Genomic DNA, 15,655 nt, shown 5'->3' with positions numbered 1-15,655 from the left:
AAGGACACCAATCAGATTAGATTAAGTCCCACCTGAACAGCCTCATTTTAACTTAATTACCCCTTCAAAGGCCCTATCTCCAAATACAGTCACATCCTGAGGTTCTGGGATTAGGACTTCAACATATGAATTTTGTGGGAGACAAAATTCAGCCCATAATATGCAGTATGTAGCCTTTTGGTATTGGCTTTTTCACTTGACATAATTCTCGGGAGATTCATCCAGATGTATCAATAGCTTGTTCCTTTTTATTGCCGAGTATTAGTCCATGGAATGTTGCTTAATGCCTTTTTATTTCATGTACTTCTGGCCAATGCATTTCATGCCTCATTATTAAGGGCTTTGAATTAATGCAAACATAGAATAAGCTAAACCCCGAGGTAAGGAAGCCATGTAATAGACCAACTTTAGCACTAATTTCCTTACACTGAATTATCATATATTAGCATTGAAAACCAAGATTTATAATTTTTAAATCATTATTCAAAATTAAGTTGCCAAAGTGGTTATATTTTAGAGAGAGGTACTGTGTACCAAAATGTTCTAAATTTAAACAGTGAAAATATTTTTATGATTCAGTTTTCTCCCGGTGCTGTATTTGTTCTAGAAATATTTAAAGATACAGATTTCAACTGTTTTTGTTGCTTCTGTCCTAACCCCTTCTTCCACATGAGCTGCTACTTTTGTTAATGTGATCTGCCACTCATGACTGAATTTAGCTGCTTGTGTCTTTTTGAAAATCTGCTCATGCTTCATGAATCTGAGATAATACAGTTGGGACATACAAGGTCTCTGGCTTGATAGGAAGGGAAGAGGGACAACCTAAGGAATGATAGCAAGGAAATAATTACCAATAAGAAAACTCTCAGAGAACCCCTCATTCAAATGAAGTACTGGGGAAACTAGACCGCATTGATAAGATGCAGAAAATTTATGGACTGTTTTCAAAGCTGTAAGGTTTTATTTCATTTCAAGCCTAGAATGTAAAAGGCCAATAGGAAGATGGTTTATAGGAAGCAAAATTACATAAACCATTGAAACTTGCAGTTCACAAGAGGTCTAAATTATATAATTATATATCATGAGCATGAAGGTCTTTAAATTTGTAAGATTTCAGTGTTAAACTGATAAAGCAGTGAATGTAGAAGAAATAATTTCTGTAGCCTTGTATTTAAAATAACAGTTTATAGGCTCTTGAACTTTTTGACGAGATCACCAACAAAGCAACAACTATGCTACCACTGCTAACATTTGCTCTATAAGAACTGGGAACCATGCTAACCACTTTAAATAATATAAGCCTCACAGTAACCTTATGAGTTAGGTACTATTATCATTTCCATTTGAGAGTCAGGGACACTGGTGCTTAGAGAGGTTAAGTTACCTGACCAAAGACACATCAGCTAGGAAAGATTGAAAGTCAAAAGTCATAAATTTTGTGTTGAATTCTTTCTAATTCTAAATAGATGGGGGTAGAGAGTAAAAATAATAACCTCCAGGGAATTTAGATCCAGGATATAACAGAGCAAATTTCTGAACCACTGATACGAGCCAAGAAGTCAGAAACTTCATTGTAAAATCTCCAAAGTCTGTGGGTACCTGTGGACTTCCCTTCGCCCTTTTTATCCCCTCACCTGGAGGGTTGGATGCAAACAGAAGATACCATGGAACACACTGGGTATTCATCAGCACATCTCTGGATTGCTATACTAAAAAGCCATGCCCCTCCCCCAAACAGAAATTTACTTCCAAAAACTACAGGGATAAAAATATATATGTATACAACCCTAAACATGTCCACCTGGCTTAATACTTATTTCAGGAGAAATAAATTGGGCATCCTCATGAATAAGTTGGAACAATTTATTTCAAAACCATTCTATAGCAGCACTGTCCAGTAGAATATTCTGCAATGTTCTATAACTGCCGTCTATTATAGTAGCCTCCAGCCACATGTGGTTACTGACCACTTGAAATGTGGCTATGGAAACTTGGGAAAAATGGAATTTTAAATTTTACTTAATTTAAATTTAAACAGCCACATGTGTGACTACTGTATTAGTACAATTCTAGAGAGTAAAGTTTTAATTATAACAGATACCATAAGATTCTAAATATACCTGTTCCTCATCTTACCCTGGGTCAGGGGAGTAAGGAAGGAGGTTGAAAGGGAAGGGGTGGTCGAGTCCAAGTGTAAAATCATTTTCCATGTTTATCTGTCTCAAATTCAAGCTGGGTTTTGTTGACACAATTTGGGAAGGTGGAAGATTTGGCAGGTCCATCTGTCCCCTTGCCTGCATGAATGTGTCAGCACCTCATTAATCTTGTGTTTAAACTGTAAAGGCCCTTTTCCCTCCCACTATAGGCTTATTTTTAAAGGACTTTTCAGTGCTCCCTTTGCATCTCACCATTAGATTTTTTTTTTTTTATTTACAAGTTGCTCTATGGATTAATTGCAGCATTTATTTTATTTAACTATATCCTGATCATTTCCAAATTGGAATGAGAGAAATTATTTCGCGGTAGGGAAGTTAAAATGTGTTGTGTTATGAGTTTTTGAGGAACATATTAGGTGTTTATTTTCTAGAAATTAAAGGCATGAGGGTTCTCTGTATCATCTTTCTCCAATTGTAACTGGTCTTTCAATGAAATGATCTTACTGCACATGTGGTCTTGGTGATCCTTCTCTTACCAAGAGAATAAAAACATATAGGGTGTAGTTTGTTTTTTTTTTTCTTAACCGTTTCGATATTTTTGTTCAATGTAGGAATTAGATGACAGTGTCTTTAAATGATACTGAATAGTTTAAGCCTGCAGCACTCAGTCTTACAGGTGCATGGTGGATTGTCATCGCCTTTTTTTTTCTTAAGACAGACATCTAGAATAACCACTTTCTGTATTTCCTGACACTGCAAACAGACACCGTTTGTCATTCCTTTTATAGTTTCTTCAGCTAACGACTCCAGTGACCACTCAATTGTGGTCTTGCAGTAAATCAAAATTTCTCTGAAAGACCCAGCTCTGTTATATAATTGTAAATGTCCCACGAAGTCATCTCCTGAACTAAAAAGAAAAGTGAGTTTCCGTTGCTTTAAATAATATGGACTCTGCCACCACTCACAGTACTTTTTGAAAATAAAAGAATAGAGAACTTTCTTCTCCTCTCCCTCCTCCTCCTCCTCTTCCTTCTTCTTTTAAATTAACCTACAATTGATGAGACATACGCAGAAACTTCAGGCTGTCACATCTGGTTGATCAATCATGAAGAAAGAGAAAAACCACTTTGCAAACTGCTGCTTCAAACTTACTGCATCCTTCCATGAATGACTTGCCCTGGCTGGAATTTTGGGTTTCACAATGACTAAAGAGAATACCCTGAGTCCCTGAATGGACTCTCTTAATTGTTTACTTTGCATTTTAACAAAATAGAGATAAAAAATAAAATCAGGGGAGGGTCCAAGTCCTGCTGGGGGGGTCAAGGTGAGGACCCTGAGGGAGGCTGGAGGGGACCCCACAGAAGCCCTCCCCAGCAGTCATCCCTGGGAGACCCCACGGCAGGATGACCACAGTGTTGCTTCGTGGGTCTGAGAAATACTAGAGCCTTGATAAAAGGAGCAGGGCCTTGGGTCCGCAGAGGGGAGGGCCCGAAGGAAAACAACAACAACAAAATATTTGGTTGCCATCTTGAAGGCAAGGGGGAAGGGAATCCGCCGTATTTTGCCAGGATGCCTTTAGGTCAAAGAGGGGGACAGTGGAACTTCTAAGTATGGCAACCATTGGTGGAGGTCTACAGGACTGGGGGCAGGGTGCTTTGCCAGGCAAGGCTTACAGTTCCCAGGCCTAGCGTTTTCCCCTCTGCCCAACTCAGGTGATGAAATCATAGCATTGCACAAGGCTCTAGAAGTCAGGGTCCCCTTTCCCCAACTTGGAGAAAAGTCTTCCTCAGAAACTGGGGCCTCAGTATGTGCCAATCCTTGTAAAACGTTTCACCTCTTCAGGGGCTTAGGCGTCTCAAAACCAAGAGCAATTAAAGCACGAGTCTTTCCAAGCAACCGGGGAATTGAGCAAAAATAAATCAGAAAACCTCAGCCTTGGCTCTGGAGGTTCGCCTCATTATGAGAGCAGATCTATTAGCCCTCTTGCCATTGTCTTTCATTTCTCAAGTGAGGTGATTCTAATTAAATTAATCTACATGTCAATCTATCGGTGATCAATCAAAGAGCCTGAGGTCCCCCCTGTGCTGCAGGGTGCTTGCGGCTGACAGGGGCTGATAATGGAGGAAGAAATAAACTGTGGAGCAAAGTTAATTAGTCAACATAATAGGTGGATTAAAAGGGAGCCGGCTGATTGCTGTTTCCCATGTCAGAGCATGAGGTGGGTGCTGAAGGTGCAATTACAGACAATTATTATATTTGGTTGTAAGAGGTCGCATGAATAAACATATCTCTGTGGGCTTGGGTTTTAATCCTCTTACCCATTTAATATAAGGAGAACTGTAGGTCATTTCGTCTCAGTGTTTTAGTCAAAGTTCTCTGAGAAAACACCTTTGCCTCTGTCCCTTCCGGCAAACTCCGTTCAGTCAGTTTATGAGACCGCCACAGTAGTTGAATGTACCTTGGGCCAGGGCTACCTTTTTTTTCTTTTTCTTCTTTTTTTTGGCTTTGAAACACAGCTCTAAGTCCCTTGATTAGCGTGGATTTTGGGGGTGGTGGTGGTGGTGATGGTGGTGAGGGTGGGCTTTGGTCTGATGTCTGCTTAACTAAACTAATGTGGGAAGAAAAAAAGTACAAGAAACCCCAAAAAGACACCCGGGAGAGAAAGCTTCATCCCAGCTCTCACTGAAACCTCTCTTTTTCATTTCTCTATCCCCTTAACCCTGACGCGGTGGCGGGGGGAGAAATATTTTAAAGATTCAAAAGATTTTTATTTGCATGATCAACTGTGATATCTGCTTCAGTGTCTAAACTGAAGGGCAATTTAGGTGAAACACAACCACCCTTGTGTAAAAAAATATGCTAATAAAGATCTTCCTGTTAAAATTATGGTTAACAGTGTACCTTCTGCTGTATAACTATAAACTGTGCAATTTTACTTAAAACTGCATCAAAAGCGTTCCATGCCAAAGACCCACTCATCAATAGCTCCTCTTGTTAGACTTGTACAGCATAAGCACCAGTTATTATGTGAAATAGCTATGCAATTTTCTTCAGCTCCCAGCTGTTATTTATTTAACTTGAGTTTATTACCCTCCATGCTTTTATATTAAAATGTTCCTTCATTTCTCTCTTCTGTCTCCAGGTCGTGGTGTCTACGACAGTCAACGTGGATGGCCATGTCCTGGCAGTCTCTGATAATATGTTTGTCCATAATAACTCCAAGCACGGGCGGAGGGCTCGGAGGCTTGACCCCTCGGAAGGTACGCCCTCTTATCTGGAACATGGTAGGCGAATCATTTTCATTGGTTGGCATTGCTACTTTAACTGTGCATTTATTTGGTTTCTTTCTTACAACTCCACCACACGTTTTACCCCTTTTCAAATTTCAAATGTCCTGTTGAACAGTATTGATGCTGAGTATTTAAAGACAGGAGGATGTCTTTGAGGCCCAGCCTTTCTTGTTGCATAGCTCCCTACCCTGGAAATGGCTGACACATCCTTCCTTCAGGTTGAAAGACAGAGGGAGACTGGACCCCTGCTTTATTTTAAGCTCCCACTTGATTAAAAAATAATGAAAGGCCAAAGCAGGGCAACAAAAATCATGATATGTTTTAAGTTTATGGTTGACCTGGTTGTATAATGAACTTCACTGTCTTTACAGTCCTGCTGGTGTAGCTCTGTGACTACATACTTAACTTCATTTGGAGATAAGGTCCAAAGTCTAGGTTGGAGGTGTTTTCTGAATATAAAGTCCAAACTAAATGTCCCTCCCATGCCCTGTGCACACCCCTACCCTCATTACCACATGATACAGTCTGCTTTATGTAGGTAGAATTTGGTGGGGAGAAATCACATTTGTCTTGATTTTATGGCTAATGAGTTGTACCCTTGAGTGGACTGCAGGAAATCCGGCAAAAATTTGAACCAAGGAAAGTAAATGCCACTCAAAGGAACTATAGGCTGGATTTAGCATATGTCCAAATGTTTCTGTGCTGCATGTGTATATAATGTATCCCTCTGTTCATCCATTCATCCATCTATCCATCCATCCATCCACCCACCCACAGACCCACCCAAGAAACAGTGACTGAGACTCTACTGGATATCAATCAACATGGTAGATTTTCTCCAGTCTCCTCAAATTAAACTCTTAACTCATTTCCCCACTTCACTTGCCAGTTTGCTAGGTCACCCAGATTCTTTTAAAAACACTATCACACAAACTACCACCCGATTGTCTGATTTTTTGATGGGCCATGAGCTGTCTGTGATATAGTTCATAAGGTAGAAAACTCCTTTCCCTGTCAGCGTCCCAATTTAATAAACACACCACTGTCATCATTTTGCCTGATTTTTTCCCCTGCAATTGAGGAATACACAAACTGTACTTTTTTATTAATTAGCCAGATGTAACACTCTTAGAAAGGATTCTTTACCAATCCAGTGTTACAGTCTTCTTAAAGTAAACCATCGTCTTTCAAAAGCTGCTTCTTTATGGTTTCATTAGTACTGAGATGTATGGATATTGCTTTTTGCAGGAGGTCATTTGGAATACCTGCTCATGATTACATTCCTAGTTCCATTTCTGTACTTAAAATTATTCTAATCCTCGCTTTACAGTAATGTTGCCTTTTAATACCCTTGGAGTCACTTCAGGCATTGTATGATTAGAGATATTTAGGTGAAAGGAAGAAGGAAAAAATAGGTAAATACTCAGTCGGTACAATTTGCACAGCACTAGCTTAAAAGCTAAAGTCTTGTTTTCAACTATGACTGGTTAGTTACTGTCCTGTCTGGGAACAGACTTGACTGTCAGTTTGGTATCTAACAGTCATGGATTCATGGTTTCAAAATGTGCTCCAAGTCCAGACCACATCCAGCTCCCATGCCTGCCCTTGGGAAGCTCGTAGGAGAGCACACGATGCCTTATAAATCATCCCTCCACCAAAAAAAAAAAATCCCAACACAAACCAGTAAAAAACAACCTGCTAGCCAGGACGCCTCTAGGGCTTGGCGGTCAGGAACATTATTTGACATCATGATGCGGAGGAAAAAGAGCCTTGAAATAGGAGCCGGGAAACCAAATTCAGGTCTGAGCTTCATTTCTGGCCTTTGTGTGACCTTGGACAAGTCGACTTACCTTTTGGGTTCCTTCGTTTCCTTCTTGGCAAAATGAAAGGGATGATCTGTAGGGGGTAAAAAAAGAAATGTGTGCCTTGGGTGGGGGCAGGTCACGTGCACAGGGGAAGTGGGCTGGGTGGAGACTGCGGAAGAAGGACAAGTTCATGCTCTGCCGACCCCAGCCCCAGGCAGTTGTCACCGAGGGCAGAGAGAGCCCAGTGGGGTCAGATGCTCCAGTTTGACCGGAAGTAAAACTCTCCTATTTTTTAATTGCTGGTAACTAATTACAAATGTTTTAGCCCCTGAAGCGAGGAGCAGTGGGGAAAGTCACTTAGGTAGAAGACAGCCACAGGCTCACATTTTGAGATCTCTGGATCAAAACGTCGCTAAGCTGCCTCCCAGCTCAAATATTCTCCCTTCTAGGTGAACATATTAATATTTCAGCTGGGCTAGCATTTCATTCTAAGTTTTAAAGACAACATTTTATTCCTCTGCTGCAGGTGACCAGTCCACAAATGGCCATGTTCTTCTTAGCGTGTCACTCAAGAAAATGATGACATTTCACTGTTTATTCATGGTTAACCATCACTGGGGACTTGGGTGTGTCCTGTCTTCTTCAGCTAGGGGGCCTCCCCCTCACCAAAACCTGACTTCACTTCTATCCAGAAGAATAAAAAGGCAGACACTTTGAGGTTCTCAGTAATGACAATAACGTGGAAATCTGCTTCTCTGCAGAATGAATCAACCAACCACACATAACCACCCACTCATTTAGACGCTTCACGCTGATGCATAAATATCTACTCAGCAGAGAGTGACTATGGGCTCTTCATTGGTGATGTGTGGGAGTGGACTTAGATGCTAGTTCGCATCAATTTGGGGGCATGGTAATGCTTCATCTTGCCATTGAAGAATGCCCTGTTTAAGACTCACAGAGCCATAGCCCTCCCCGGCCGCTCCCGCCTCCACCCCACCTCACACAGCTGCCCCACAGCGAGACTGCGTGCAGTATTTTCACCTCCTAGGTGACCTGTAGGAGTCTTGTTTTTCCTCCTTCTGGGCTCCCTACCATCTCATTTACAGGTAGCCTGAATTATTTTGAGCTATTCTGCGCACATCTCTGTTTATCTCGCGCTTGTCAGAAGGTTGGAGGAAATTTCTCTTCCGTGGCTCATCTTTCTGCATATAAGAGAAATAGTGACCACGTGTTACATTCACGCCTTCTTCCCTGTGTGACCCATGGACTCACAGACCTCTGTGCTCGAATAACTGTCCCTGTATTTCAAGTAGGAGAGTTGACAAAGGTGGATTTATTTCATAGACTCTGGTGTGGTCCAGAGAGGGTGAATCCTGGCACGCTGGATCTCGTGGTGATTGCCCTCCCTCCTATTTTTTTCTTCATTCATAAATACTGAGATTTCCTTTGGCTAGATGTTTATGAGCGAGTTTAGGCCAGTGAGGTTTTTCTCTTTAAGCAGCAGCTTTGTAGAAGATGTACAGTTGTGGGGAGAGGCAGCCCCAGAAGCTAACTGCTCTCAGGATTGTGATTTTTGGAAAAGCGTAGGCTTGGGATCAGAGCTGCTGAGCTGACCCCATCGACGGTCAGTGCACAGCTCTGGCTTGTGTGCCCCTCCCACGCCTTCCCATCACTTGGGCAGACTCCGGGGCCTGTGTGCTGGGGATCTTCAAAGGGCCTGCGGAGTGTACTATCGTTGCTCTTCTGAGTTTCAGGTTGTGTTTACCTGAAGGCAAGGCCTACCGTGGCGTCAGTTTCTCTTTTTCTTCCCCCTGTGGCAAGAAGTGGTGCCCTCAAAAGCTATAGTGCAGGGACCCTGTCAGCTTGCATGCGCTAACACTTTATTATCCAATGATCTAATATGCAACAAGGCAAAGTGCTGGTGCTCATCATTCTGACATAGAATGCCGGGAGAAGTGACTAAATTACTTTCTGGACCATTAGCGCTAGCAGCTATGGTGAACTCACCGGCAGCATTTATGCAAATGCCTGTGAATACACTACTGGCTTTGTTAGGGAGCCGGCTGACAAGCAGTTTAAATGCTCATTTTTTTTTAGGGGACATCTTTTTTTTTTGGCGTGCATGTGTTTTTCTCCCTCCCTCCCTCCGCTCTCTCTTTCCTTTCTGCACTGTTGGGGGACTTGCCTGCTCCAGGATCATTGGGAAAATCTGAGCATGTCGGGAGCCTGTCCAGCACCCTTTCTGGGAGTGGGGTTAAGGCCCTGATCTGATGTTCTTCAGATCAAGGGTTTTTTTTTAATTGTTATGAATTTGTACAAACCTTCATATTTATTTGAAAAATCAGTAGAACTGTATTAATCAAGAGTTTTTATTTTATTTATTTATTTTTTTTTGAGAAACAGTTTGAACTTTTTTTTTCTTTTTTTTTTAATTGGAGTAAAATTGCTTTACAATGTTGTGTTAGTTTCTGCTATACAGTGAAGTGAATCAGCTATATGTATACCTATATCCCCTCCCTCTTAGACCTCCCTCCTCCCCTTTCCCCCTCCATCTAGGTCATCACAGAGTTTTGAGAAGATGAACATTTTACTGTTCATGAGTTCTGACCTGAGGACTTAATTTCCTGGCTCAAGCATAGATGTTTTAAAACACCCCGCTTTTTAAGATGGAAAGCGATTGAAATTTAGCTTTGTGGGCATCAGATACGAATGAATTAAATCTCCCTTCGCAGTAATTACAAAGATTGACATGTGAAGTATAATGGTGCCAGGATCCCAAGATAAAACAGAAGTGGAGTTTGGTCAAACTGAAAATCCTTTGTGGAATAAAGAGTGGTGTTAGACTTGCTGGGCCCGTCTCCTTGCTGTAAGTACAGCAGTAGAGAAATAGAATCAGCTTTTCCCCACCACCAGTCAGTTCTGACCTTCCCATTGTAGTGGCCCCTTCCAGCTGCCCCTGACAATATGGTGTTATTCTTGCTCTTTAGCATTTGACCTTCTTTAATCCTTTTGCTCCAGACAGAAGCAGTTTTTGCTTCTGTTGGTTGCCCCTGGGTATCCGGCCCCATTGACTCCCAGCTGCACTTAAATTTGTTGTTTTCTGGACATGCGGAGAAAGACAGTTCAGGCTTGGGGAGATTACTCCAAATTGAGAGACAGCATGGAGATTCCAAAGAAACAAGTGACTCCCTCTCCTCCCCTCTTTGTGATGAGGCCCTAAGAAGTGGCTAGTAAGTGTCGGTTGGATCTAATGGGAGGAGGGTTGGCTGTCTGACTGGAGAGCTGGATCCCAGTCCTGACTCTGCCATTAACTAGCTGTGTGACTCTGGGAAGGTCCCTTTGCTTCTCTGCCCTCAATTTTTGTATGTTTTCTCAGAGCTGGGTGGGGCCGTCTCTAGACCTTTTAGCATGCACTATTTTTTGGTGCTCTGGACTGAAGCCACTGACATGTGCCTTTGCTCATCTGATACCTCCTGAGGTGCCTTTGGAGAAACAGGTCTTCAGGAGGAAGAGATCATTCTTATGTCATGTCGGTAATGGATCATTCCTTGCTCCATTCCTTCATACTAAGCATCTATTACATGCCAGCGGGGGAGCTAGGTGCAGGACCCCAGGCAGATACAGTCCCTGTCTTCACAAAATTATGATGTAAATAGAGAAGAAAGACGCTAAACACAACTTACAACTAACTCATCAGACTTGTGTATGAAAGGGGGACCATAAAAGGAGTGAGGAGGAGTGAGGTGTCAGGAAAGACTTCTTTGAGGAAATCTCATTTATGCCAAAACCTAAGAGATGAGTAAGTTTTCCCCTGACAAGGGGACAGAAACAAATTTCCAGGCAGATGGAATAGCGTGTGCAAAGACGGTTTTGCTTAGGTGAGTTCAAGGAACCAGAAGCAGCCTGTGATGGTTCCTGTTGCTCTGGCCACTGAGAGTGGCAGGAGACGAGGCTGGGGAAGCTGCTGAGGGTCAGATCACGCAGGCCTGTGTGGACGCTCAGGCCGTGGTCAGTGACAGTTGTGAAACGTCACTTCTGGGGGCCACAGGAGGCTTTTAAGAGCTCAGTGTCAATTACACGGACTCCTAGTGGGCCGTAAAAGCCCAGGGCGAGATTGCTCCGAGTGGCTTATAACCTTGCCCTTCCCTGCCAGCCTTTGGAAGCTCAGGACGGAGTTGGCTGTGCCCTGGAGCTGTCCCCCGGATCACTTCTCATTCTATTAATAGTGCATGTGTTCAAAATAAGAAGAAAGTCCAACATTTGGAGAGTTCTTCTTCCAGATGGTTTTGGCTTATTAATTTTCTTTTTTCATAAGTAGCTTAGAAATTTACTTTCTGAACTTGTAGAGACTTACTTGGACAAGTGAAAATAAACTAAACAACAAAGAGAAACATGCCACTGAAGTACAGACGGTCATCTAACACACCCCTTCATATTCCAGAGAAGGAAACAGACCTGGAGAGAGCATGTCACCTGCTTACGCTCACATTGCTAGTTTCCGTCCAAATCCATTTAGAGCTCTTTGCTCTTGCCCATGGTATGCTGGCCGGCAGGTATGGATTTTAGGAGTTGCACAGATGTCAGAGGGCATGGGGTCCATCCCTCATGGCTTTCCAATTCCGGTTGGCCTAGGCTTGCAGGGGTCTCTCTGGGATTCTGAGGATCATGAGAAGAATGTCTGTAAAATCTCACCAACTTCCTGACAGAAATGCAATGCACCTTCAAAACACAAGGGCAGAGGATGAATGCTCAGAGCTTTTCATTTGGACAGTGGCCCTCTACAGGACTGGTGTTGGTGCAGAACTCCAGCCAGCCCCACTTAGGTAAGAGCATTTTGGTGAAGGGTCTAGTTTAGCAGAAAAATACGGATGTCATCTTTTGTTACTGAGGATGGCATGTTACATCTTATCAATTGATTTTCCTAGTTGAAAAAGCAAGACAGATGCAAGAACAGAACGTTAGGGTTAAGGATATCCAGATGTGTCATAAAATAGAGGAAGGAGGCCCCAGATTTTCAAGCATCAAATCAGGCCTTTTTCTTTGAGCAGCGGGGAAGGTGTCTTTTGTCTTCCCTTGCAATAGAAAGGACCCGGCAAGAAGTCAAGATAATGAACAAGGATGTAAGCGAAGACTGATTTTCAAAGTATCCCTTGAGTAATCCATAAAGCAGGTAACACCAGAAATCCTAACACTGGGGATTTGGTAGCCAGCAAGCTCTCGGCATCAGGCAGATTAAAGAGTTCATGAGCCACAGGTCACTGCTAAGCAGGTGATCTACTTTATCTTTATTTGAATATGACACCACCAACAGCATTGCCCACAAAGGAGAAATAGTGCTCAGACTTTGCTGCCCTGCTTAATAGTGACCATGCCAGGTAGTAATATGTATTCTTTTTCTTCTTCTTATTGCTGTTGTTGATATTTGGAGACTGTTATCAGCTAACATTTATGGAGCATTTACTGTGTGCCAGCACTGTGGTAATCATTTTATTTATATCATGTCATCAAATCTCCAACAAGTCGGATAAGCTATAACAATTATTATCCTCATTTTACAGGTGGGAAAACTGGGATTTAGAGAGATTAATAACTTACCCAAAGCCACAATTAGAGTTGAACCTGGGAGTCAACCCCAGGTCTACCTAACCACAGAGCTCTGTGGAATAGTGGTACTAACTATAATGACACAAACACTCATTGAGTCCTGACTGTGCTGGGCATGTAGTGCTGTGGGCACCCTGCTGTAAAGATGAGGAAAATGAGACTAAAGGGATGTTAAGTAACTTGCCCAGAGTTGCACAGCAAATAAGTAGTAGATCTAGGATTCAAACCCAGAGAGCCTGGCTTCAGAGTCTGCACTTTCGACTGCTTGCTCTATACATTATGCTGGTATTCTTTGCATCTCTTATCCTACTGTTCTTATTTTTCCTCAGTACAAGTTAAGGCAGTTTTGCTGGTATCTTAAAAGTTAGCCCAGATATATCTTTTTTTGTTTCTAATGGGCATATTGTATATGTTTACCTTAGAGTTCATTTCCCTTCAACAGCCTATTTTTCTCATGACTGTAGTCAAATAAAGAAAATGCTGGTTTTATTTGCTGACTAGTATGTTTTCCATGGGGCTCGCAAGATAAGAGGGAGACTTGTAATATTTTATTTATTTGCAAGGATGTTCTAATTCATCTAGAAGTCGTTTGCTGACCATATGGACTCCCTGGCACGCATACAAGGTAGAGAAAAAGGAGACCAGGAGAAAGTGTGAGATTTTGAGTTAGATGACAGTTAGGATACTAACAGTCTCCTTGTTAGGGCACTGAAGGGTTACTAAACCTCATGCCACAGGGACCATGGGAAACGGAGACGGATTCGGGGAGGCAGTTTTCTTCTATGAATTTCTTGAGAAACCTGTTAACTGTGGGAAACTTCCAGTATTTGGTATTTTGTGTGACCTAATAAATGACTGAACCACACCTAACTTATTTTAATAAGCACACAGTGTCAGGGGAGGGGGTGGGGTGACAGAATGGTGCTTTCTGCCTATGTTTTGGACCGAAATGACAGAACTTTTTTTAAGCCTAATTTTTTGTTTTTTATTTGGTTACAAAAGCATCATAATTCCAATCGTGTTTATCTGCATAATTGATTGTTTCAAGCCAAGGGCCTCTTCCTAATTACTTTCTACTTACTTGAGAATATCAAAGGATTCAAGTGATGTGAATATGCAAATGAGAGCTTCTATGTACTGGTCATAAATCTTATTAAGATGAGATATTTAGGGGCACTGACCAGGAGTGGGTTTGAAACATTTCTTTGTTTGAACATTTTCATTCATACGTGCAGAAATATATGAAAACAGAGCACTGTCCCTACTTTGCCACGTGACCTCCACTATGTGCTTTGATTTCTTTGGGCCTCAGTTTCCTCATCTATTAAGTGGGGTTGGGGACAGGGAGCTTGGTGAGCCCTTTAAGCCCTGATGGTTTGTTGTTTGAACCCAGCTGATCTCCTGAGCTGCTATACACACACTTTGGTGAGTGACCACCAACATACCAAGGTGATGTTCACTCCACAGGACAGATCTGAGGCCCACTTCCTTTAGCCTTGGGCATTTCTGCAGGAGACTGACAGTGAGTTCCAGGAGGCCTGGAAAAACCACACGGTGTGGCATACACAGCCACTTGTGCCTTAGGTAGCTCTCACCCGGCGTTCTTCTCTCCGAATTCCTTCAGCTGATATGGTGTAGTGTTGAATTCGCTTGATGGTTAGCAGTGAGCTTTTATACTAGGTTTCCCATGCAGTTAGGTGATAGAGTGAAAAAAAACATTCAAAAAAGTTTTAAAAAATAGTTATGTCTATCTTAATGCATAAGCAAAAAACAAAAAAAAAAAATCAAAAAAACGAAGCTCTCCCAAGTTGTGGTCTCACAGCTATTCTTTTTTTTTTTTAACGTCTTTATTGGAGTATAATTGCTTTACAATGTTGTGTTAGTTTCTGCTGTATAACAAAGTGAATCGGTTATATGTATACATATATCCCCATATCCCCTCCCTCTTGCGTCTCCCTCCCACCCGCCCTATCCCACCCCTCTAGGTGGTCACAAAGCACCTCACAGCTATTCTTGCTGAGGGCAAGATTGAATTTAAAGAAAAAGTAAGTCAATGTAAACAAAAATAGCAACTATAATGTTAATTAAGTCATAGAGGAAGTGGTAGAGGATGGAACAAAATCAGGACTGAAGCTTGGGAAACACTGTTTTGGAGGGCTTAGGGGTTGGGAGAAGTAATACTTTTTTCATGTCACCAGGAAACAGTGTAGGACCCTGGGAAACACTTTTTTTTTTTTTTATGAGTCAAATATTGTTTTTTAATAGAAAACCTTTTTAGCTCAGTTTACCATGAGAATAGACTTAATGTCCTCACAGGATTTTGAAAATCAAAATGTCTCCCAAGCTGTTACCTATGTTTTTATTTTTAAACAAGTAGCGTCTGCACGTCAGAGAGCAGAAATTAGTGTGGAAAGGAGGATTTGAGTCAAGGCAGAGCATCAGCCAGCCAGGGTCCACCCAGGCAGCGCATTATGATAATATATACGGAACCAGCTGGACGCTGAGCAAAGCTGACATTGTGTTGTCAGGGGCAGAATCGCCCATCAATTTCCAAGATAGGATTTGAGTTCAAATGACAGAAAGAGCAGCAACTGTGTTGAAACCGATGCATGGGGGAGGGGCGGGGCAGGCAGGAACCAGCCAGGCCTAAAGACAGGAAGTGCTGGTACCTCCGGAAGGGGGGTGGCTCTGTTTTCTCATCTGGCTGCTACCCTTCCTTCTAACCTTAACATCTGTCAGCAAGACCCACCTGGGCCCTTGCATGATTAGAGCCCAGTGCAGGGGGAGCTTACTGGTG

At 42.3% G+C, this 15,655-nt stretch overlaps 1 protein-coding gene across 1 annotated transcript in view; it reads left to right on the top strand.

The window, feature by feature from the left end:
- EBF1 (EBF transcription factor 1) overlaps nt 1-15,655 on the top strand; it is a 392,957-nt gene that overhangs the window by 262,902 nt on the left and 114,400 nt on the right. The window contains 1 exon segment of the mRNA XM_036848092.1: nt 5,299-5,416. Within this exon segment, the coding sequence (XP_036703987.1) occupies nt 5,299-5,416 (118 nt within the window).

The sequence above is a fragment of the Balaenoptera musculus genome, chromosome 3 (assembly GCF_009873245.2).
Source record: "Balaenoptera musculus isolate JJ_BM4_2016_0621 chromosome 3, mBalMus1.pri.v3, whole genome shotgun sequence".
In the NCBI taxonomy this organism is placed as follows: domain Eukaryota; kingdom Metazoa; phylum Chordata; class Mammalia; order Artiodactyla; family Balaenopteridae; genus Balaenoptera; species Balaenoptera musculus.
The sequence above is the reverse complement of the archived record's forward strand: the minus strand, read 5'-3'. Positions and strand labels throughout refer to the sequence as shown.